General features: G+C 42.5%; 1 protein-coding gene across 1 annotated transcript in view; it reads left to right on the top strand.

The window, feature by feature from the left end:
* Nucleotides 1-206: 206 nt before the first annotated feature.
* sh2b3 (SH2B adaptor protein 3) overlaps nucleotides 207-23,402 on the top strand; it is a gene marked incomplete at both ends in the record, with an annotated part of 30,223 nt that continues 7,027 nt past the window's right edge. The window contains 3 exons of the mRNA XM_079221941.1: nucleotides 207-1,400; nucleotides 22,084-22,185; nucleotides 22,597-22,685. Of these exons, the coding sequence (XP_079078067.1) occupies nucleotides 207-1,400; nucleotides 22,084-22,185; nucleotides 22,597-22,685 (1,385 nt within the window). The remainder of the gene's footprint in view (nucleotides 1,401-22,083; nucleotides 22,186-22,596; nucleotides 22,686-23,402) is intronic.

Genomic DNA, 23,402 nt, shown 5'->3' on the forward strand with positions numbered 1-23,402 from the left:
TCTCCTTTTGTTTGTCCCTCAAACATCTCTTTTTTTCTGCTCCTTTGCCCCACCGTCCATCCCTCCACTCTTGTCTCCAAATCAACCCCTTGACCCCCACCTCCTTCTCCGACCATCCATTTCTCATTTCCTCTTCCCCTTTTTCTATCTCTTTTCAAACCTTCTTTGTCTCGCAGCAGTGATTCTCAGCCGCTCTGGTTACTGCAATGAATGGTAACACTATCCATCCAGCCAACACCACCACAGCGACAGCAGGAGGCGGCGGTGGCCCAGGCGTGGCGGCGCCCCCGCGAGGCTGGAGGGAATTCTGCGAACTGCACGCCATCGCCACAGCCCGGCAGCTGGCCGGACACTACCGGAGCTTCGCCAGAGAGCGGCCGCAGCATGACGTGCTCCCGGCGGAGACCTTCTCCAAGCAGTTCACCGACCTGTTCCAGCAGCACTTCTGCGGCGAGGTCGACAAAGATGGCGCTCTGCTCGGCCAGGGCACAGGCTCCAGTTCTCCCAGCAACGCTTCCTTCACCACTCCAGGGGCCCCGGCTCTCCCGTCACAGACCGTGATTGGTCGGTTGCGCATCACATCTCTGTCCGGGGTGCAGGACTATCGCGAGGCGGGCCGGCCGAGCGGAGGAGGAGCGGACCTGTTGGCCGCGGTGTCGCCAAAAGCGGAGCCGGCGGTGGCGAGCCGGGAGCAGGAGCAACCTCTGCGATGTGCGGCCGGCAGCTCCTCGTTGAGAAACCCGGTGGTGCTCAGGGGGTCGAATCGTGGCGGAGGCAGCGGGTCGCTGCTGATTCGTAGTCGCAGCAACGAGGAGATCTACGGCACCGATCGGCGGCAGCTATCTGAACGGTACTCCTCCGACTCCTCAACCTCCATCCCCGCGCACGCTGACGTCACACATTTCTCCGTCAGCCAAATCCGGCAGACCGTAAGACGGCTGCTCAAGAAACGGCCCAGTCGCCCCTCATCCCAGGACCTGGCTTCTAGCAACCCCAACCCCACCACCACCACCAACAATCCCCCAAATAATGGTGACAGAGTGGGCGGGATTTCCTCCACAAACGGGGAAGTGTCCTCCTCCCCCTCTTCCTCTTGTCTGAACTCTGAAGCCTTGCCCCCAGCCTCTTCACACATGTCTATGGCCGGAGTAGCCTCTCACTTCCGGGATCGCTTCCGTTGGTTACGCAGCGGAAGCATGAGGCAGAAGAGGTCAGAGGTGAGCGGCTGCTGTAAAGAGGGCCAACTGAGGTACTTGCTGGTGGAAGACACTCTCTCAGACACTCAGCCCCGCTGGCAACGCTGCCGCCTGCTGGTCAGGAGGATCAGGGACGCTCAAGTAGCAGGAAGAGGAAGAGGAGGAGGGGAGAGGTACCAGTTGGAGCTCTATGATCCTCCAAAGGTAGAAACATCGGCTCACGCTTGCATCTATACACACATATCTCACATACACAAAGCGGTTATTGGAAACATGTACACATTGTGGGTGTAATTGACGACTATGTCCGTTTATATATGTTTGATTTGCCACACAAAAAATCCACACATTCAATAGCCTCATGTAATGCCATTCCAAACTAAATGTGATGACTTATAAATGGTGTCTAAAAAGGCTGCACACTGGTCCCCCAGGAAGGAGAGAGAGGAAGTTAGAGCTTCAGTCAAGCGATGGCTGCAGTACATGTGGCGTACATCTAGATATCTGTGAATACTGCTGTCTCTCTCGTCAGGTTTGTTTTGGTGGCGACACGTGCGGCATTAACAGATGTCTGTGCATGCTGTCATGCTCTCATTCTCAGTTTGGTTTAATCGCACATGCTCCACTGGTTTGGCGTTTATGGAACACGGCTGCATAGTTCTTGCAAAAGATCTTCAGTGACTAAACGGGACAGGAGTGATATATATATATATATATATATATATATATATATATATATATATATGTATATGTGTATATGTGATAAATGCTTTGACATCGCTAATTAAAGAAATAGTTATAATAGTTATAGTAATAGTTATATAATAGTCAGCAAAGAAGTATTGCAACCGTGCTCTGGACTGTTTTTCCACGTAAATCTACATCAATCGTGTCTTAGCTCTGACTCCACAGTTAATGCACATAAATTAGAGTAGTAGCCTATAAAAAAACACAAAACAGTGGTATCTTCTCAGCTAGCAAACGAATAGGCTAAATATTGAACTTTTCAGAGCTGTAGAAATAATTTTAGACTGCAGCAACATTTTTTTTCTTCTCCTCTTGTCCGACTGTTGCTGCCTTATTTTTTAAGTTTTTCTAGTATTGCAATTAAGAAGAAGGTCAAAGCAAGAGCCTATGAGCCTCATTATCATGTTTTTGATTAATACATTTGGAAATTAGTCAATCTAAACACCCAAATGTAATATGTACAACATGATTTCTTTACTTTTTCTAGTTGTAACACGCAGATGTACATGAGGCAGCATGCATGTCGCTGATAATTCCTCGGTTCCTGTTCTTGGTAGAGCAGGTGCCGGCTTTAATAGGACCGTGTTTCACAAGAACGTGTGTTTTGCAGTTCTTGCAACTGTTTGTAGAGCTTCTTCTCAGAAGTCGTCACACCACTGAACCATCCTCCAGCTGCTAGGTTCCTCAGCTTGTGTTTCACATCTGGGGAAGATGGAGAGTTCTGTCGATCTGTTTGTTTTCATCAATACGACGCAAACCCACAGAAGCCTGTAAGGGCTTTAAAGGGGTTAATGTCATAATGCCAGGCTGTGTCACAAATGCATGTGCACACACAGAGGCACAAAGTCATTTCCTGTTCCTAGCTGTTTTAGTCACAGGGGTTCCCCCCCCCCGACCTCCTTTTTCTTCAAATAATCTCTTTTCTCTGTGTTTGTTTTGCTTTTATAAATGATAGTTCGCCACATCTGAGAAGCTCTTGTTGCTGTACAGTTTGCCACATGACAAAACAAGACCAAAGCTGTGATGACATTTAGCTTCGTCTCAGCAAACCGTGTGTTTTATGGGTTGTTTTCATCACATCTTTGCCCCCAGTGATTGGTTTGGGTTTCAACTGCAGCTGCAAAGTGTGCTGTGAAGTTTTGGGCGGGCTTTGGTGTTAAAATGTGCTGAAGAAGCCAAAGAGATGATATAACTCGTCTGGTCACAGCTGATGAAAACTAATAAGAGCATCACGTATGTTCTTGCCTTGCCCGCAGAGCAGAAGGGTCACTGTTAAAACGCCGTCGTTTGTTTCACACTGATTACCTTTTGAGATTAGATAACGGATAGTTTGCCCTTTAACCTAGTTAAAGAAGCCTGAGGAAATGGAGTTGCTGATCGTACGAGTAAAGCCTGATACAACCTATCTGTGCATCGCCGATTACTGTCACGCATAGCACAGCATTTGCCCTGTGTGGCCATTTTTTGTGCTCAATTACCTCAAAGAATCTGCAAAATGCATGTCTCCTTTTACTATTTGGTGAGTAGATATGCCTCCTACACTGTTTCCTGTTTGTGTGGGGTTCGCTTCAGCCACTCACAACATTTCTTCTTATTTCCTCATGATGAGTACATCAACTCGACAATCAGAAAAATATGAAATTGTCCCCCTTTTTAAATATATTAATTTGTGTGTTTTTACGTTTCGGATCAAGGAAGATCCGCTTGCCCTCCCCTATCCCTCATCACAACACAGCAAGATGTGTTTCTTTTACTCTTTTTTTTTTCATTCTACATGCTTGGCTCCACACAAACACACACACACAGCAAACATACTGTAATATTTCCAGATGGGGCCAGCTGCATGTCCTCGCACACCCAGTCCCCAAAGATCCCCAAACCAGGAATCAGTTTGGAGTGAGTTGACTGCCTGTCCTGGTCGCCGCCACCTACAGCACAGAGTTCAGTTCCTTTCAGGTTGTGTGTATTCTGGCACAAGCAGAGGTAATGAAAAAGACGGTGCATGCTTGCGTGTGTGTGTGTGTGTGCGTGCGTGCGTGTATGTGCGCTTATAGTGTTTTTATATTTAGCAGCCCTCAGCTCTTCAGCCAGCTGCAGCCCTAACCATGTGCGTGAGGGAATTCAGTTAATGATAGAGCCAGAGCTCTCTCTCTGAGTGTGTGTGTGTGTGTGTGTGTGTGTCGTGTGCGTGTGTGTGTGCGAGCGCACATGCATATTTGATCAGAATGGAAAGGCATTGGCAGGATTTTCATGGGCTGATTGCAAGGCTTCTTAAGTTAACCAACTCCATTGCTGCTGCTGCTGCTGTGTGTGTGTGTGTGTGTGTGCGTGTGTGCGTGTGTGTGTGTGTGTGTGTGTGTGTGTGTGAGAGTTCTTGGCAGGGCAGAGAGTTGAGGTCCTGAGAATGGCCTTAAAAGGAAGGCGGGCTGTGGACTTGCATGCCCACATTTAAACATACAGAAAAAATGCATGCATGCATTCCCACCCTAAATGAAGTAATTTTAAGCGCGCATAATGTGTTGGGGTTGAGTTATATATTGGGCTGGTCATTGTTGGACGTTGTGTGGGTGTCAATTAGGGTTTCACACATCTGTGCGCTATTTCTGTGTGTATGTATGTGTGCCTGTATGCCTTCACGCTGCACAGGAGATAATAATCCATGGGTAGTGTTCATATGTATTTTAATTTACATCTTTCTGTGTGAGAATATCAGAAAGCTCATTTTCACACAAAGGAGGAAGCTGCAGGGAACCTGATGAATGTATTTGTGTGAGAAAGTTCCAGTCGCAAGCGCCCTGCCGGGGCAAAAGTTGAGCCAGTTTTTTTTTATGCAGTGCTAATGTCAGTTCAAACGTAGCTTTAAGCTGCTTAATTCAGACGCGAACGCACGCCAATTATCAAACTCCCTTCTCTGTCAGAAGACAGAGGAAAACGATCGTCGAATCTGGCTGTCAAACTGCTCCCATGTATTTTTCCATCTTTATTGTCTAGTCTGCGTAAATGTCTGCATTTGATTTGCCAAGGATTTTACTCCGTCAGCGAATCACCAGATTGATGAGATCACTTTTATTCACTTTAAAACAGCAGGGGAAATAAGCAAACAACTGACAAGGGACTGCAAAGATGTCGTTACGGTTGGGTTCATTTTAACATACTGCAAAACTGTAAAAACAGAGTAAGACTGTGTGAGGCTCGCGCTTTAATTTATGAGGACACTTTTCTCTTTCATGCTTCTATATTAGTGGTGAAAAAAATTAATACCAGTGATCCAGTGATAGCTTAACACTGTATAGTGTTGTGCAAATGGTCTAAAATGATAAAATAGTTAAATTAGCGATGTTATAGTAATATTGGATAATTACAACAGTCACATAATTTGTACCAAAAAATGTCATTGCATATTTTAAAAGCAACCTAATCCAATTTGTTGCTAATTGAATGAAACATAATGCTGTAATTCTTCCCCATTACGATCTACTGAATGAGAAAATTCCTTAAAATCATGAGATAAGATTATAAGAAATTCAGGGAAAATGTTAAAAAAGAGACTTTAGAGGGTGGATGTAATGCATCAACCTCTTCCAGTTCTGTATTTTCTTATTTATTTGTTTTGCAGATGGGGTGACCAAATAGTCGAAGTGATGTAACACTTGTTTTATTACAGAAGTGAATCTTGTCCCGTCAGCTGGAACAAGCAGAAGTCCACATAACTCCTCTAGAGTCGCCTCAGACTTTAACCTTTTTAAGTCTCTATCGCGCCTCTCTGCTTTGATGAGGCCAAACCGACACCGGGACGGAAAAACAATTAACATTCCCGTCTCTGTGTCATGTTTTTTTAATTTACTTTTTTGATTACTTTGTCCACATTCCCTCCGAAAAAGCTGTAAGGACAGTGAGTGGCATTTGTTCCAGTATCTTTTTCAGTATCTTAATGTGCAGTTTTCCTGGCCTTGGGGTTATCTCAAAAAGCTCCGCCAGCTTTGACTTTCTCTCAGCCGAGGTAGACGTTTAGACGTTTCGGCAACACCGAGCCCCACTCTTCTTTTCATCTGACGTACGGGAGTCAAGGTTACAGACGAGGTTAGCGCCTTGCCAGGAAAATCGTGGTATTCTGTCCTCCGGAGTCAATTCCAACAGACTGCTGCATGCAGTCCGATACGTTTCCTCAGACCGCTTCTTAATCACACTCATCTCAGCTGTGTGTGTTTGTGCTTTTGCATGCGTTCGTTTCAGCTCTTCTAGTCTGATCCTCATGGTTTTTGTGACACATATATTTTCATGTATTTTGACATATATGATAAAAGCTTTGTCTACCCATTTTTTTTTTTTTATCCGTCCCATCAGGGTCAAGCAGCTCTTTATCTGGAGCCTTCAGAAAAAAGAAAAATAATGGAAGAACTTCCAGTAATAGGCCTAGGCTCTTATCAAACCATCAGGATTATAGTTAAGTGTAGTCAAAATGGGTTTTAAATACATGCATTCTTGTATTTACATTTACTTTTGCACGTTTCTTCTTGCTACATCTCTGCAGAGTTTGGCTTTTTTCCCTCTCGCTAAGTAAGAGACAGTAAGAGAGAAGTTTGCAACATCAGTGGAAAATACTTTTCCAACAACCAGGCTCTGGTGTCCATCTGTTCTGTGTTACTTGTTGTACTTCGGTCTCTCATATGGCAACATGCAGCGTTAATTTGGCTCTTGCTGCATACCACAACTAAGGCTCTGAACATATGGGCCCCAGTCAGCTCAACCAGAAGCGGAATGAAACCGACCAGGAAAGACACGAGGGGCGCAGCAGCAGGAGACAGAAGAAAGAAGGACTAAAAGTTAGGCCAGAAAATAAGAGGGCCTGTTGGTCATTTTTGTAACGCAAGGTCTGCAAATCTCTTCCAAAACATGTGAGCGGTCCTAAAGAAGCTTCCCTGGTTGCACACACACACAGTAGTTAACTATTGATTTAGTTTGCCATACACACATGGACTTCAAAGGTGTCAGAAATGTACCGTTGCAGTGTTCCAGTTGTGGGACATCTTATGTTACGCTGAAAAAGAAATAACTTGTCTCTTACTCTCAGGTTCTCCAAATACACACAAACACAAAATCTTCCCTTGCTAAGACTCAGGTTACTTAGATCATTCATACAGAAGGATATCATCAGAAATACAGTGGACTAAGTGTAACCTAAATCCCATCACTGTGTATCAAGACTAGCATACCTGATGTAACTGTGCACACACAGATGTTTGACTTTTGGCTAAATTCTGCTTCACATGAGGCTTTCTACTATCGCTGTTTTTAATCAAACATGTCTTTGCTGATCCTTTAGGATAAAGTCAGTGTGAAAAGTTAGGCTTAGTTAAACCAAGTCTAATCTAGGAACCTTTTCGCCATCGATCTCATGACGTATAAATCTCCCTGTGGAGGTAAGGGGCTGTATTTCTTTTCGGGTTCTGGTGTCGCCAGTGGACATCCGGGCCGAGACTTCCTTTTCCGTGCGCCGTTCATTGTGTGCAGTCCGATTGGCAACTCGAGATGCGGGACTGGAGTTGGAGTTGAGAGACGACGTGTAAGAGTGGATTGTTTCTCAAGTATACTATTATTTCCTGTGGATATTCGGTAAGGGTATTCATTTTTTTTAATGGGAACCCTTGGGCCTCTGTCACCTGAATGGTCATAAAATCATCTAGCTCCAGCTTCTCAAATGTGAGAATTTGCTGCTTTTCTTTATCTTATGTGATAGTAAACTCGATATCTCTGGGTTTGGGGCTGTTTGACGCAATAAGACATTTGAAAACGTCACGTTGGGCCTTACTTCCAGATGTCCGGTCGGCCTCTGTTGATAAATGTATTTTGAAGCAGAGATTATCTCTTCAGAGAGGGACAGGACTTTAGTTTCATTTTACATCATAGCAGTCTTTGTATCTCACCCACAAAGTCAAATCTTTGTTTGAGTTTCATGAAACCTAGAAATTAGGCCTTGAAGTGACTTGGCTGAGTCATATAATGGATGTAGCTGTTTGCATGTGTGCACAAGCCTGCGTGTGTATCGCATTCACCACATTTATTTACGGTGTGAATATCATGCAATAAATCCATTCATCCCGCTGGTGAGAAGTTAAATGGTGAAGCGTGAATGTCAATGTTAATCCTGTTTGTCTTCTTTGAGTCATTTGACTAGATTACCTGAAGGCTCTAGTTTAGTTTCTTTCTACTGACATGCCTTTCATTTTAATTGTAAAAAAGCTTCTGGGAATCTTCAGGCACATATCCAGTTGGCTCTGAGTTTGGAAACCCCTCTGGGAACAATATCTCTGGTTTGTTGGCATAATGTTGTTGATTTGAAAAGCCAAACTTCAATTCAGTTTATTTTGTACAGCCCAAAATCACAAATACAAATTTGCCTCGGAGGGCTTTACAACCTGTACACATACGACATCCCTGTCCCGGGACCTCACATCGGATCAGGAAAACCTCCCCCAAAAAAATAGAAAAAACCTGAAGAAGGGAAAAGGGAAGAAAGCTGAGGGAGAGCAACAGAGGAGGATCCCTCTCCCCGGATGGACAGAAGCAATAGATGTCATGTGTAAAGAATGAATAACGTAACAGAGTTACAGCACATGCAATGAATATGATGAATATTATTCATATAATGAGTAGTAGTATGAGAGAGAGAAGAGGAGAGAGGAGCTCAGTGTATCCTAAGATGTCCCCCAGCAGTCTAGGCCTATAGCAGCATGTCTAGGGGCTAAACCTGAGCCAGCTCTAACTATTAGCGTTATCAAAGAGGAAAGTCGTAAGTCTACTCTTAAATGAGGTGACTGTGTCTGCCCCCCAGACTGAAAGTGTAAGCTGGTTCCACAGAAGGTAATGGGGGTTAACATGGTAATGAATCAAATACAGAAGGAATCGCTTCCTTAAATCTAGCAACAGCACTGTCAGTTAGACATCTGGTGTAGGAACCTTTGCCTCACGGCGTACACTCCGGCAGTATAAACTCAAAAGTTATAAGGCAATGGTCTGATAAAAGAGGGTTCTGTGGAAAGACTATTAAATGCTCCATGTCACTGCCATATGCAAGAACAAGGTCGAGGGTGTGGCCAAAGCGGTGAGTCGGTTTCTGTACTCTCTGACAGGAACCAATCGAATCCAACAATGAGATAAATTCAGCACTAAAGCTATCATTGCTGACATCCACAAGCTGTGCAGTCCTTTGCTTATATTTGCAGGGTTGCATGAGAATATTGATTTCCCAACGACAACCATGTTGGGGGGGATTGGTTATGCACATGCAGTGTTCAGAAAATAGAAATAATCTTTTCCAGAACCTAAGATGACGTCTTCAACCAATGGTCTAAAACCCAAATGATTCTTAGTAGAAACAACCAAATGCTTTACTTCTTTCTTTTTGTTTTACTTCACTGACTAATCATTTTAAAAAACAGAAGTAACCTGTAAAAGAAAACACCTGTTTCGTAGACTTCCGCATTTTGTCACAGTGAGGTGTTTAGACAAAACATTGCAAGGGAAGTGCAAACACTAGAAAAGTGTAAGAAAACCTAAAAGATGTGTTCAAGATGAGTTCAAGATCATAGAGTTTGAGGCTACATTCCGTCTTATTTGGGTTACAATTTAGCATTTTGCTTTATAATTATAAGTCCTAACACCCCACGCTTGGGTGAAAGTTGGCTTGAGGGATGAAAACCGGTGTTTATCCAAAGTCAGCAGTAATGACGCCCTCCAGGAATATGGGGCGTCGTAAAGAGATCCGACCAAGTTAAAACCCACACATTTCCATGTAAATAGAACTAGCGGCGTCAAAGGACTGAAACCTCTCAGATGTTGCAGACAGTGAAGGACGAGACAATCTCTTCAACTTCTCTCAACTATGAAGGGTATGTGGGGAGACCAATCAAAGACATGTCTGACCCTTTAAAAAGAATTCTGGCCTCTGATCTTGAATTGTTGCTCTTCTTGTTTGTTGGTATAATATGAGATGTAACACGATATGATTCATGTGGACATTTGTGATTTGAAAAGCTCATGTTGTGGGCAAGAGTTTAGAGACCAGATCCATTTCAGTGACTACGTTTACATGAACCAGGGGTTTGCCCACGCTGTTTTCAGGAGACCTTGACTGGGGGATATTGAAATATTTTTGAGGAATTGAACCCGACTTGCGAACTCTCTGTGGATGAGTCCGCCAGAAGACCCCCATCTCTTGGAGGTCGTAAAGCTTTGCAGTGGTCGGCTTGGATCTGGTCTTCTTTGAGAGGCCTCTTCAATTATGTGTGAGGGTTTCAGGGCACAGCCTCTTGGAGGTGAGTGTTGGTTCCTATTTTTTGGGGGTTGGTGTCAGACTTGCACATTCTGTTGGATGGCGGGTTTAAAGATGGCGACGGAGATTTGGGGGGTTTTCCTCTTTAGCCCCGACGATGTTTATCGCGCAGCTTAAGAATCACTTTGTTCAGGTTCTCGTTTTTGTACTTCAGGTACTTGGTTTTCTGTCAAAATGTATTGAAAAATATCAATATACATATACAAAAAAGGTAGCAATGTATCAAAAAAAATGTATCAAAAACAATATATAAAAAAATATCAATATTTTACAACAAAAAATGTATTGAAAAATATCAATAGTTGGCCCCTATTAATTATCAAAATCGGAAAAAAAATCCTGTTTCAATCCATAGTTGTCGTAAATTCAATTTATATAACCGCAATAAAACAAATTCCTATTCCAATTTTGACGACAGACGTTCAAAGCTTCGTTCAAGAACCTCAATCAAAGCGATGTGAACAAAATAAATTCATATCATTCTGTGGAACTAGATGGGAATAAGTGGGGAACCAGGTACTGGGAACCAGGAGGGGCAAAATGCTTTCTCATGTAAAAAGAAGAAATGAATATATGAAAGACGATTGATTTGAAATGTAGAAGTTAAGCCATGATGTGACGCACAACAAAGCTCACAGAGGACACGCTTTACTACAGATGGCAGCTTTTCCCCTCATTTGTCGCTTTTGTTTATATTTATTTGGATTCAGAGTCTTGTGCGTCAGTCTTTTTTTTTCTTTGGGCGCGTGTGTGTGTGTGTGTGTGTGTTTCTGCGTCATCAAAATCTATAGAAACATCTAAAGGAAGCGGAGTGGTTAGAGTCATGTGGTCAAGATGTTTGTCAGATCTCTCGCTTTCTAGTTCTGTGTCTTTTGTGCTTGTCGTGGTGTCGCTGCCGCCGTTAAAGAATATTTCATTTTAATACAACGTTTTCCTCGTTGGTCATTTATAGTATTTAATCCTTCGTGCATCTGAAATGTGTGAATTTCTTCCCCCGACATAACATCTCTGTGGGACTCTAGTGTGTGCATGCGTGTGTGTGTGTGTGTGTGTGTGTGTGTGTGTGTGTGTGTGTGTGTCTGACCTACAATCAAATTGCCAGTGCACATGACCTTGCTGAGTTGCATGTGGAAAGCCCCCAAAGCAGAGCTGTGCAACACCCTCACCTAACAGTTTTCTCTTGGCCTCTGTTCTTCTTATTCATCAATACACACACACACACACACACACACACACACCTGCAAACACTATTATGTTAGCAAGCAGCTTTGTGCCATGCTCTGAGTGGGTGTAATTGCAGTCAGATTAAGTCGCTCTTTTTACTTGCAGTATCAAAGGGTGTTTGTAGTCGTGCAAACACTTGTTGTAGCTCACCAAGTTCAACTTGTGGCTCTTTATTGACTTTAAGACTCTCCGAAGCCTGTCAGCCGAGTACAGGAACCATTTTGTTAGTTTATTAGATGCAGCTAGCCAAGGCTAATGCGGTCCAGTACAACGGGCTTGCAACAGATTTTTTCGCGAGGTGTTCACTGAAGCAGGATGTAGTTTGTGGTGTTGTTCAAATGGAGCCTCCAAAATGATCATTAGGTTGAATATAGGCCTCCTTTAAACGGCTTCAACTGAACATCATAACCTTAATTAAGGGAGGATTTATTGCCGTATTGCATTGGTTGTAGCTAGGTGTACCTTAATGAACTGGCAACTGGGTGTCTTTTATTTCTTTGCTTCACTGTCGCAGAACCAGAGTTTCTGTAGAAACTGTAAATATGAAAATTATACTGTACGAGTTTGAGAATTCGGTGTTGAATGTCATCATTGTCAACGATACCCAATCCACTTATAATGAAGAGTACATTTTAAGCCCAAATTTTAAAATATATTTATTATTTTCTTCATCTATTTTCTGCCACTTACCCAGGTGGGAAGTCCTGGCACATATGAGGATAAGTTAATGTTCTTTAGACTGGCAATGATTTGTCAATTAACCAGTAACTATATTGATAATTGATTAATTGTTTTATATTTTAGTCTGGCAGTTTTAACAAAAAAAACATTTTATAGAATTAACAAAGAAACAATTCATCTTCAGATTAATGGAAAATGAAGATAATCATCAATCGCAGCCGCAATGTAGCTTTTTAAACATTTGTTTGTTCTGTCACACTTTGAGCAAAAACATGTGGACTGTGAAAAGTGCAGAAACCCTGTGTGAACATTTCTATATCTACTCTGCTCTTTCCTTTTCTACTCAATCCTCGCCATCTTTATTCTGAGTCCCCTCACTCTCTAGGCAAGTCTTTATCCTGGTCTTTATTACAGGGCCAAACACAACTAGCCTCTACTCATTATCCGTCCCTCTCAGTTTCCCCTCCACTTACCAGCGGAGATGATTTGTCAATTGTGGCTGAAGCTTCTCACTAAGCAAACAGAGACTTCTGATACTGCGCTATAAACATTTGGAGTTTGCTCTGGCCCTGGCGAGTCCCTCTTGGCTCTGCCTCTTGTGTGGAAAATGTTATCAAGGCTGGATCTCCTGCGCTGTATAAACCTGGTTCTGGCTCAGTGGAGTCAGGCTCTGTAGTTATAAGGCGCACAAACTGCACAGTAAGGTTTAATTTGGTTTTAATCGGAGACAATGGTGTGGCACAGGAGTGAAACTATGGGCATGTCTCTCTGTCGCGTTTTCATTTTTTCTAGTGTTGGAGAGCCAATGCATCAGCAGGTATTATCAGCCACTATTGGGAAATAGAAATATCCAGGGCCAATTCATATTTTTACTATCTTTTCATTTACTGCTTTTTGAACAATCATTTACTCTCAAGAATATATATATATATATATATATATATATATATATATATATATATATATATATATATATATATATATATATATATATATATATATAAAATGCTTCTTTAATCAATTACCAAAATGATTTCAGGTGCATTTTTAAAACTATGTTTGTTCAAGTTAATTCATTTAAAGTAAAAAACAGCCAGTATCTTGTTATCAAATAAAAAATATAGGATGTTGTGTTTAGTGCGATTACTCTTGAAAGTAAGAGTTAGTTTAGGAATTACACACAACACATAAACACACACCCATAACTGACGCATGTCAAGTGTAGTGAAATCTCCTCCACCATCAAAGTTGTTGAATTCTGACTGAACAACATTTTGCCAGTGTCCCTACATTATTTGGTATTATTATTATTTATTCAAGAAGTAGATCTTCATCACTAATTTATATACACACCAAAAAAAAAAAAGAAGAGAACTTCTCATGCAAGTATGAAAACACTTTTGTGAGTCAGGTAAAAAACACTCGGAAACCCAGCTGCACTTGTGCTTGCGTCACGTCGTCGCTCATCACGACACACATTCACAGGACCCATTTTCTGTTTCTCAGTAAGCCGGACCGGTCGGTTTTGTTTCCGTGAAATTTCAGCTGTGCTTCCGATTGGCTTTTGTTCGGGGAAGAGTAATCATGAACTCACGTAATTATGTTCCTGTGATTTGTTTATCTTGGATTCGACGGGGGTTTGTACTTTAAAAAAAAAAGAAAAGTAATCACTCTGGCCAAAAATCGAATCGTTTATCACACTGAACTCGTAACATCCGGTCATTCGTATCGGCAGAAAAAGAAAGAAAGAAAGAAACGCATCTTTCTTGGTCGATCGAGATACTTCAAAGACCTCACTTTCAGTCGTTTCTATTCGTACCATTATCAACAGTCCCAGTAAAACAATTTTAATAGAAAGTAGTTCCAATGAAAATTGTTCACAGGCAAGTCTGAAGAATATCTTGTGTTACTGAGACATATTTTCTAGATGGAGATATTGATGTTGAGCTTCACAAGTCTTTTTTTTCTTCTGTGCTTTGAGAAGCTCAGATGAAATACTTGAGCAGGGGACAGAAGATTCGGTGGTGAACGTCTCAAATCCAAGATCTGAAAATATCCAAGACGATCGGCTTGAAGAGACATCAGGAGTGTCTTTCAGCCGCGTCGGTACGCGCACAGAAAATGAATACCGTTGTGCAACTACACATACAAAACAACTACTGAAAGAAATATAAACTTGTGACACCGCCTCCTGGATTACAGTTTGTCCGAATTAGGCTGAAATGTCACTCCTTTCCGCTCTTTTTTTTCTTGCTGATTAGTCTTCTGTTATGCACAAAAACCACCACTAATTAAATTACGTGGAACTGCTCTTGGTTCCGGGAATTCTGTGCGCGTCATCTTAAGTTCTGCATATTCGGCGTGCATATCAATGTTTCTGAGAAGTTTGCAAGCAGGCCAGCACAATGAACTGACACATTTATTCGTCATTGAAGGCTGCTTCTGACAGGTTTCCTAGAACACACTCATCTCTATCAGCGTTTGTAACCCCAAAAACTAGTGTGTGTGTGTGTGTGTGTGTGTGTGTGTGTGTGTTTCCCACATCCTCCATGATGCCACAGTTAGAGCTGATTGTGAATGCGATCTGATCTCCTGGCTGCTCGTACACCACCGACGTGCACGTACACAAAATCAGTACACCGGTGTGTGTTTTTTCTCAATGGAGGTACGCTTCTAAAATATTTTTTGGGGGGACTGTGAAGGAGCTGATCTGAGAGAAAAAAAAGGCTCAAACACTACGCATTACGCAAACAGCACAAATGCACAAAATACACCTAAAACGTGTTTCATCGGAAATTTATTTTTAACTTTAAATATAAAAAAACAACCCAAAAAACGGATTGATTCAATAAATGTTGAACATTTTCTTGTTATATATGATCACAGCTGTAATCTGTGGATGTAATCCCGAGCCAACACTAATTTGAAGGCCACAGAGAAAAGGTACAATATTCTTCTTTTTAAAAATTTTTTTATGTCATCATGTTTTGTATCTGCTTTCTGATTCAAATTCTACTTTCCAAATTGAAAGAAACCGAACACAAACCACTGATCTGACCTGAGCTTTACTGCATTTTTACTGTTGATACTTGTTTTGCTCGCTCTCGGAGGACATGCTGCTCTTTTCCCATCTTAGTTCCTGCAGTAAGTTATTTAAAATCGCCTCAATATCTGAGTCGGAAAAACAAACCGGCGATCCATGAGATCGTCGATACGTGACACGAAGGCCAATTGTTTCTGTGTGTTTTCTGCCACCGACTTGGCTTCCGATCTGATTGATTTCTGCATTACCGGATAATAAGAAAAGTTAAACCTCCCTGTCATGGAAGAAACCAGGAGTGCGCTGGGATCGGAGAATCTATTTCTGTCCCACCAAGAGTGTTGATCTGTGACACAAACAACAGGTGGTGGAGTCTGTCAGTGGATCAGATGGGTGAAAACAATGCCAGCTGCTACAGATCACAATAGCGTTAGCTATTATATGAACACATCGAACAGTTTGTCTTTTCAAACGTATTAAATGTTAATACAGTAGCAACGCAGAGCTGTGAGATGTTCCCCACCACATGAAGAAATGACCCCATTGCATGGCTTGGTTATAAGAAGTAGGAGAAGCGTTTACAATAGATCTGCGTGCACCGATGAGGAAGCCATAACCTTCCTAAAGTTAAGACATTAAACAACCATAAATGCCTTATTTACGTCACATTTTTGGTGGTTTCTGTTCCTTTGGGGTTTGACTGCCGCACTTTTAATGACTTGGGCGACACTAGTTTCATGGCACCCAACTGGAGAATTAACCGACTCCTGGTATACGTATAACAGTAGCGGATGGAAACACACTTTTATTTGCATTTTCTTCTTTGTCTGTACATTTGGTTCCACGATGTGCTAAATGTGAATGGAAGCTAGTGTGGTTTATTATTGTGTTGTAATAGTTTTTGGTAAGCAAAAGAAACGCATCAATGATCACAACCCGAAAACCACAGACAGATGTGTCGGTCAAGGGCTCCTCTGCCTGATAAGGCCCTGATGGGTGGTGCTTCAGTGTGTGTGTGTGTGTGTGTGTGTGTGTGTGTGTGTGTGTAGGATATTTGTGCGTACACACTTTCCAAAATCTCTTCTGAGGTAACCCTACAGAGTTTTAAGGTCAGTCCAGCACACACACACACACACACACACACACACACACACACACACACACACACACCCCTGACAGCGTTGGCTATGCTGACCCTCGGAGGGATAGTGGAATGTTGAGTGTCATTCAGTTGCCGCGGCAACGACCTTGAGAAAGGGACCCTGGGAAGATCGTTTTGGACTCCAAACATCCTGTGTGTCACCCGAGTGTGTGTGTGTGTGTGTGTGTGTGTGTGTGTGTGTGTGTGTGTGTGTGTGTGTGTGTGTGTGTGTGTGTGTGTGTGTGGTTTGTGCGCTCAAACTGTAGAAGTGTTTTTGATTGTGTGGGTGAGAGGTTGCATGGCTCCATCTCTGTTTGTTTGTGAGCTACTTTCATGTGTGTGTGTGTGTGTGTGTGTGTGTGTGTGTGTGTGTGTGTGTGTGTGTGTGTGTGTGAGAGTGTGTGTGTGTGTGTGTGTGAGAGAGAGAAGCAGTTATTTTTTTGGTTGGTCAGCCTTTTGTTTTTTTTAAGAAGTTTTTAAAAAACAGCTTATTATTAACATAATTGATTTATCTATTTATTTTGTATCTATAACATGTCAAAAACATTGTGAAAACTGTCATTGCAGTCCATAAAATAAATCTAAACATAATTAATTCCAAGTGATATAAAACAGAAATGCAGCAAATCCTCACATGAGAGATGCCACACGGCCAAATATGGTTAAAACTCAGAAAACATTATTTTGAATTGTAGTGGTTTGACTGGCTGAAATGTTGGAGACATTGTTATGAATTGATACAGAAGCCTAAAAGGGAAATTTCAAACTGCAAAAAGTATATATCTGTTATACACACAACGTAATAAATATGCACAAAAGGAACAATGCAGCACATGTAGTTAACTCAAAGCTGTGCTAAATTGGTAGAGGAAACGGGAATCATAGAGATATTAAACGGGCAGTAAATGTAATTTAAAAACCAATATGTGGCCTTATCGTCACTGTTACAGCTCTGCGTCTGATATTCACAATATCAGTCTCGTGCGTGTGTGTGTGTGTGTGTAGTTGAAACATAATAGTGAAAGTTGACTCAATCTGAAAAGAACCAGCCGTGAAAACTGAAAAGTCGTTCCAGGGTCAGATTACTCACATCAGCTTCTGATACACAGTTTTGAAGCCACAGAAATTAGTATTTTTGTGGCAATCCCAACGTTTCTGAAGACTACCGGCAGATTTTTGCGGGAAATGCATATAAGAAGGAGACATTGCATGTTGAATCATTGTCCGGAATACATTATTGTCTCAACGCTTGAAGCTTTGAGCATGCAGTGAGTGACCTTTTGTGTGGTGCTACTTCGACACGTTTGCAGCCGCACTGTGAGCAATTCACAACCACGTGACCTGCCAAAAATGACCACAAGCCTGCGTTAGCCATAGGGGATTCAAAGAGATGACAGCAAATGCATCAATATGTATACCAGGTTGATATTTATTCAATATCCTTTATAATGGCTGGACTTTGGGAACATTTTAATGATGGTGTTTTACCCGTCAGTTTAGTTGAACTTAAAGGATCTTTGTTGAACTTCAATAAGGGGAGGTTATGACTGCTTCACTGGTTATGACTGATAATGATATATATATAAAAAATAAAAGTATCAAAGGTGTTTAGTCATTTCTCAGCAGGTACAACATTTAAGTGGAACTTCATTGAAAGAAAAATGCTAATGCAGTGCTTAACAATAATTATAGGCCTATTAAATTGACATGGTGTCATTTTTCCTAAAGGTAGCCTACATAAACAACTTAATAACTTTATATCCTTCATATTTAAATATGTCTGAAAGTTTCATCCTACCTGTGTCAGTTTGGACTATTTCATCTAGCCACTCATGTTTGAACGTTAGGCAGACCTTTTTCTGGGGCGCCTGCTCTGCCTTTCTTTTCGCCATGGTAGCCTATAGCTGCTGGAGCAGGGCCCGCCAAGAGGAGCCTAAACAGCGCCGGCCCGAGCTCATGTGGCGCTCTGGGCGAGCTTCACTCCTGGCGCCCGGAGGAGGACAGCGGGGGGTTGGGGGTGCTAACGGAGGCAGAGCGCTAGCAGAGGTACAGAGAGCGCATGTCGAGAAACGGGACGCTGATTGGCCAAGAAGACTCGACACATCAAAGATCTTATTATTGAGGAGATGGCTCACTCCTAGCTCAGAAACACTGGCGCAAAAAAGATTTTTAACCCCTGAAAAAAAAACGTTTGTGCGGTCTGAAAAATCTATTTCGACTGGCCTGAGCGGCCGCGCACGCACGCAGCTTAGAGGGAACACTGCACCTGACCTCTCTCTCCGTCTCCCGTAGAGTGTTTGTCATGTAGAGGAGGTCGATGGAGGGTCATGTCTCATTAGCGGTTGTTTTGGGCCGCCTCTGTCGTAAAGGATAAAGCTGCAGTCTAGTCACTCACACCTGCACACCAGGGGCTCGGTTTTAAAATGTGTTTTAAGAAAATGTGTGACTCATATTTAAAACCCTGGTTCTGGGCAATAATAAAGTTGACTTTATTACTAGTTACATTGGTTATTCAGGGTTATAAGTTAATGCCAAATACAAATAAACAACTATAGATATTCTAATTAACAAAAAAAAAGCCAACAGCTATGGGACAATGGACTCAAACGTATAACCCAAAGACTGTAAAGGTGCAAAAACATGTTGTTTTCAGTGTCTTTGTGGTCGTTTTGGATCCTTTTGTGCTAGATCTGTCTCTCGTTGTGATTCTTTCTAGCTCTGCTTTTGTTCGTTACTATGCGCTCTGCGACTTTCTGTAATTATCTTGTCCTGCGGCCGCGTTGTGCACCGTTTTGGATCTCGGCCGAACGTCTTTGTGGTTGTTTATCGACTCTAAAGTCGTTCCCTTTGGCGCCTCTCTGTGGTCGTTTTGCGTATATTTGCTCTGGTTTCGCGTATCTTTTTGCGTCTTTTGTTTTGTCTCGTTTTAGTTTAGTTTTTTTTGTATCTCCTTGCGGTCGTTTTTACGGCGCACTTTTCGTACAGTTCATTTACGCTCACACATTATGCCCACATTGCTTGCTTGTGCTGCGTAAAGACATATTCTGGAAGGGCCTAAATGCAGAAAAGGGAGAAAAAGTGCAAGGTGTGTGTGTGTGTGTGTGTGTGTGTGTGTGTGTGTGTGTGTGTGTGTGTGTGTGTGTGTGTGTGTGTGTGTGTGTGTGCGTGCGTGTGTGTCTCTAGGGAGTATTACAGACTACTTGCAGTTAGAGGAAATGTACTGTGAGCTTGAACTTGCTCCCCTGATAAAGTTGATTCACAGAAATCCAGCATGTTGCTCAACTAGTCAGACATCTGCTGCCTGGTTGTCGTTTTTTCTTCTTCTTTTTCTTCATCATTTTCTTCATCATTTTGACGACCACAGGCACATATGGTTCCTCAAAGATGCTCTTAGTCAGAATCTCATTCACAATCTCTCAATAAATTCCTCTGAATGAGTAACTCTCCACTCGTATGCTCACCAGCAGCAGAGTCCACCGTCTCTTTTTATCCTTAGGCTTTAACTCGCATCCTTTTCTCAACGAATCCTCTATAAATTGTTACAATTTCCCAGGAGCACAAGATGACTTCATCAAATGTCTTGTTTTCTCCGACCCAGAGTCCAAAACCTAAAGATATTCATTGTAATATGATATAAAACGGTAAAAGCAGCAAATCCTCCCAGTTTCAGAAGTTGATATAATATATATTTTTGATTGAATTACGCTAATCGATTCCACAATCATTGGAATGGTTGTTGATGGTCAGTTTTTCATGAACCTATGAACCTCAACTTGATCTAATTCATTAATTTCCCAAATGCGTATATTTTTAATCAGCTTCAGAACGTTACGAATTCATTACCGTCAACAAGGATTTTTTTTGTTATCTTCTGCGTGTGCACTCGTTTCCTTTTGAGATTATATTGATTGCATCTTTCTGCGCAGGACAGTTATAAGAAAACCTGAAGTTTTCACCAGAATTTGAAAGCAGAAGCACAAGATCTCTGAGCCTCCTGGACTCAAATTTAGCTTTGACCACAATTTGGTTCGAGCGTAACTTTTAGTCAGTTCCTTCTTCACTGACTCAGATCAGTGAGTCACATCCCTCTCATCTCTGTGTCACACCGCTTTTTATTGACATTATAATACACTGTGGTTAAAACTGGGCGAGTGGGGGTTAATCTGCTCTTTTGATATGTGTGTGTGTGTGTGTATTTGTGTGTGTGGGATTATCACAGACATTCCTCAGGCTTGCACACTGTCACATAGACTCAAACTCATCCGGTGCACAAAAGCCCTGGAATCCGTCCTCCCTGCTCTTTCTTCTGCTCTTCGTCCCTCTCGTTTCTCCCACCCAACGCCGCCCGCCGTCTTTCACTGTCTCGTCTGTTTCCTTTTGCTGCTTCTGCTCTCTCACGCTACACCCCACACACACACACACACACACACACACACCCTCCAGTTTTTTGGGTCTCTTAGCATACGTTTGATGCTCACAGTCATGTTGAGCCAACTGTAGCTCCTCAGCCTCCGCTGTGTGCTTGAGAAAGTTAAGTGTGCACTTCACTTTAATTGCATATAATTCAATTAATTTGAGGGGACTCAATCCTGGGTCGAGTTATAATAATAATAATAATCATCATTATCACTCCAGATAGCGCTATCCTGGCAAAGTATAAATATTGCGATTCATAGACAAAAAGGTCTGTGTCACAGGATTTCGTTTAGCGTTTTTAATTAAACAAACAAAAACTGCAACAATTCGTAACACTAACACATAGCACACACACAATAGTTACAAACCCCTAAATAAGAGTGGCTGGCTCCCTCGTCTCCACACATATACATTTTTTTTATCATCTGTCAACCGGACTTCATTTCAGAAGAGACCTTGTGACCCGACATGCCACCGGCCCGTACACATGGCCGACCCAGCCATCCATCCGTGTGCGTGTTGTGTTCATGCCGCCGGCTCTGTTAGCACTCGTTTGTTTAAGGGGGCTCGAAAGGCACCGCTTTATTAGTGACGTGCGATTTAGTCTGAGCACGAGTGTGTGTGTGTAGTTGTGCAGCCACCGATGTGCACACCGGGTTCACCTGCGTCGGGACCGGACTTTGAAAGTCGAAAAAATCGAGGGGCCGCCGACGGTCGACGCGACCAGGAAACGATCACAAGCCTGATTTTAGTGTCTGGAGTTCATTCGGTGCCTCGGGTTAAACAGCCACCAGGAAGCCCCGAGTATCCAATTCTTCAATTACACAGTTTGTTCTGGTGGGGAAGACCTCGAGCGCTCCCGTCATGCTCCTCTTCCACATAATTCACTGCCTTTTTTCTCTCTCGCTAAGCTAAGGGAGGCTTCAGCGGCTGCAGCAGCGAGGCGTCGCACTCACACGTGCATACACATTACAGCGAACGCACACATGGACACGTGAATAATCCTGAAAAGGGGCTCGAAATGCACAAAACTCGCTGAACTTATTTGCCGCTGAGTAGATTTTTCAGTGTGTTTGACCGTGAAGCTTTGAGCTGGGCTCGGTTTGAGAAGCAGAGGGTCGAGGATTGATTCGTGTGTCGTTCAGGTTGGGAGTCAGGCCCCATCACACTGTCAATCACAGGCATTTAACTGAGGAAGAGATCATAATTGTATGCAGGAACACTCACTCACTCGCTTCTTTTTTTCAGTGTCTTTTTCGTGAGAGTGCCGCCTGACCCGCCTGACCGTCTTGATTGTGTATTTCAGGCCTCCGGTCCCAAGCTGACGACTCCCTGCTCGGACATCCAAGAAGTCCGTCGCTGCAACCGGCTGGAGATGCCCGACAACTTAAACACATTTGTTTTAAAGGTGCGTACGAGGTTTTAAACTAAACGGATGTACGATGCTGCTAAGCTTGCAGGCAGCATTTGCCTGCAAGCCTCAAACCCTCAATCCGCCATGAAGTGGAAACGGGACAATCATGGTGTCATATCATTTCATAACAAAGCTCACCAGCAGCCTTCATTTAGACCTTTGTTGGTTTGAACTTGAAGGATATTAAGATGGCTGTCCTAAAGAAGCTGCATTTGACAACTGTCATCTATGTAAAGATAGAATGGAGTAATAGTCACTCTCCCTGTGTGTGTGTGTGTGTGTGTGTGTGTGTGTGTGTGTGTGTGTGTGTTAGAGAAAGGCCCGTTCTCGCATTTACACAATGTCGCTTGCGTGGCTTCCACATAACGAAGGACGGTATATTTGAAAGCGTCTTTGTCTCCACAGGTTAATCGAGGTAGTCTGATATTTGAGACGGACAATGACCAGCAGGTCAGCTCCTGGACCACAGAGCTAAAAGAATGTATCAGCAACAGGTGAGAAACTCTTTCTTTTTCAAACGTGTTCTCTCGTTCAAATTTGATCCAACTCTTCGTGTGAGGCTGAAGGGAAAACTCATTTAAAAACCGTAAACAGGGGTAAACCGTAAAGTTTTGTTTTCGTTCGGCATAAATTTGAATCTTGAGCCCGACTCGTGAAATCAATAACATAACTCAACCTGACACACACAAACACACACACACCGATGTGTAACAGGGGCCTGCATCGTCTTTTTTTTTCTTAAGATTCAGAGTGGAACTATTTAACACTTGGACTTTGGCTGTTTTTAGTGTTTGTGGGCGTGCTGGGTGTTTACTTGTGCAGAGGTATGTGTTTGCAAATGCAAGTGAGAATATTTTGTGGTTTGTCTGTATATGTGGACAAATATTTGTGTGTGTGTTTGTAAGTTTGTCCGTGCATTCGTTTTTCTTTAGGGCCCTTCATACTGGAGCAGCGGGAGTCTTGTTATATTTGGAATATTCCTGGAAATAATCATTCATCAAATTCATCAGTCAACTTAATATTTACACGAAACCTTTGAGAAGTTAAACATCTGCTGTGGAGAGAATTGTGTTTCAGTGTGACAAACATTATCTTTTGCAGCAGACATTAGAATTAGACCCAAAAAAAGCTTTTATAAGTTTGATGTGTTTCAGAGCATAAATATGTGTGTGTGCGTGTGTGTGTGCGTGTGTGTTGCTCTGCAAAAGGAA

The sequence above is a fragment of the Taurulus bubalis genome (genome assembly GCF_910589615.1).
Source record: "Taurulus bubalis genome assembly, chromosome: 8".
Lineage (NCBI taxonomy): Eukaryota > Metazoa > Chordata > Actinopteri > Perciformes > Cottidae > Taurulus > Taurulus bubalis.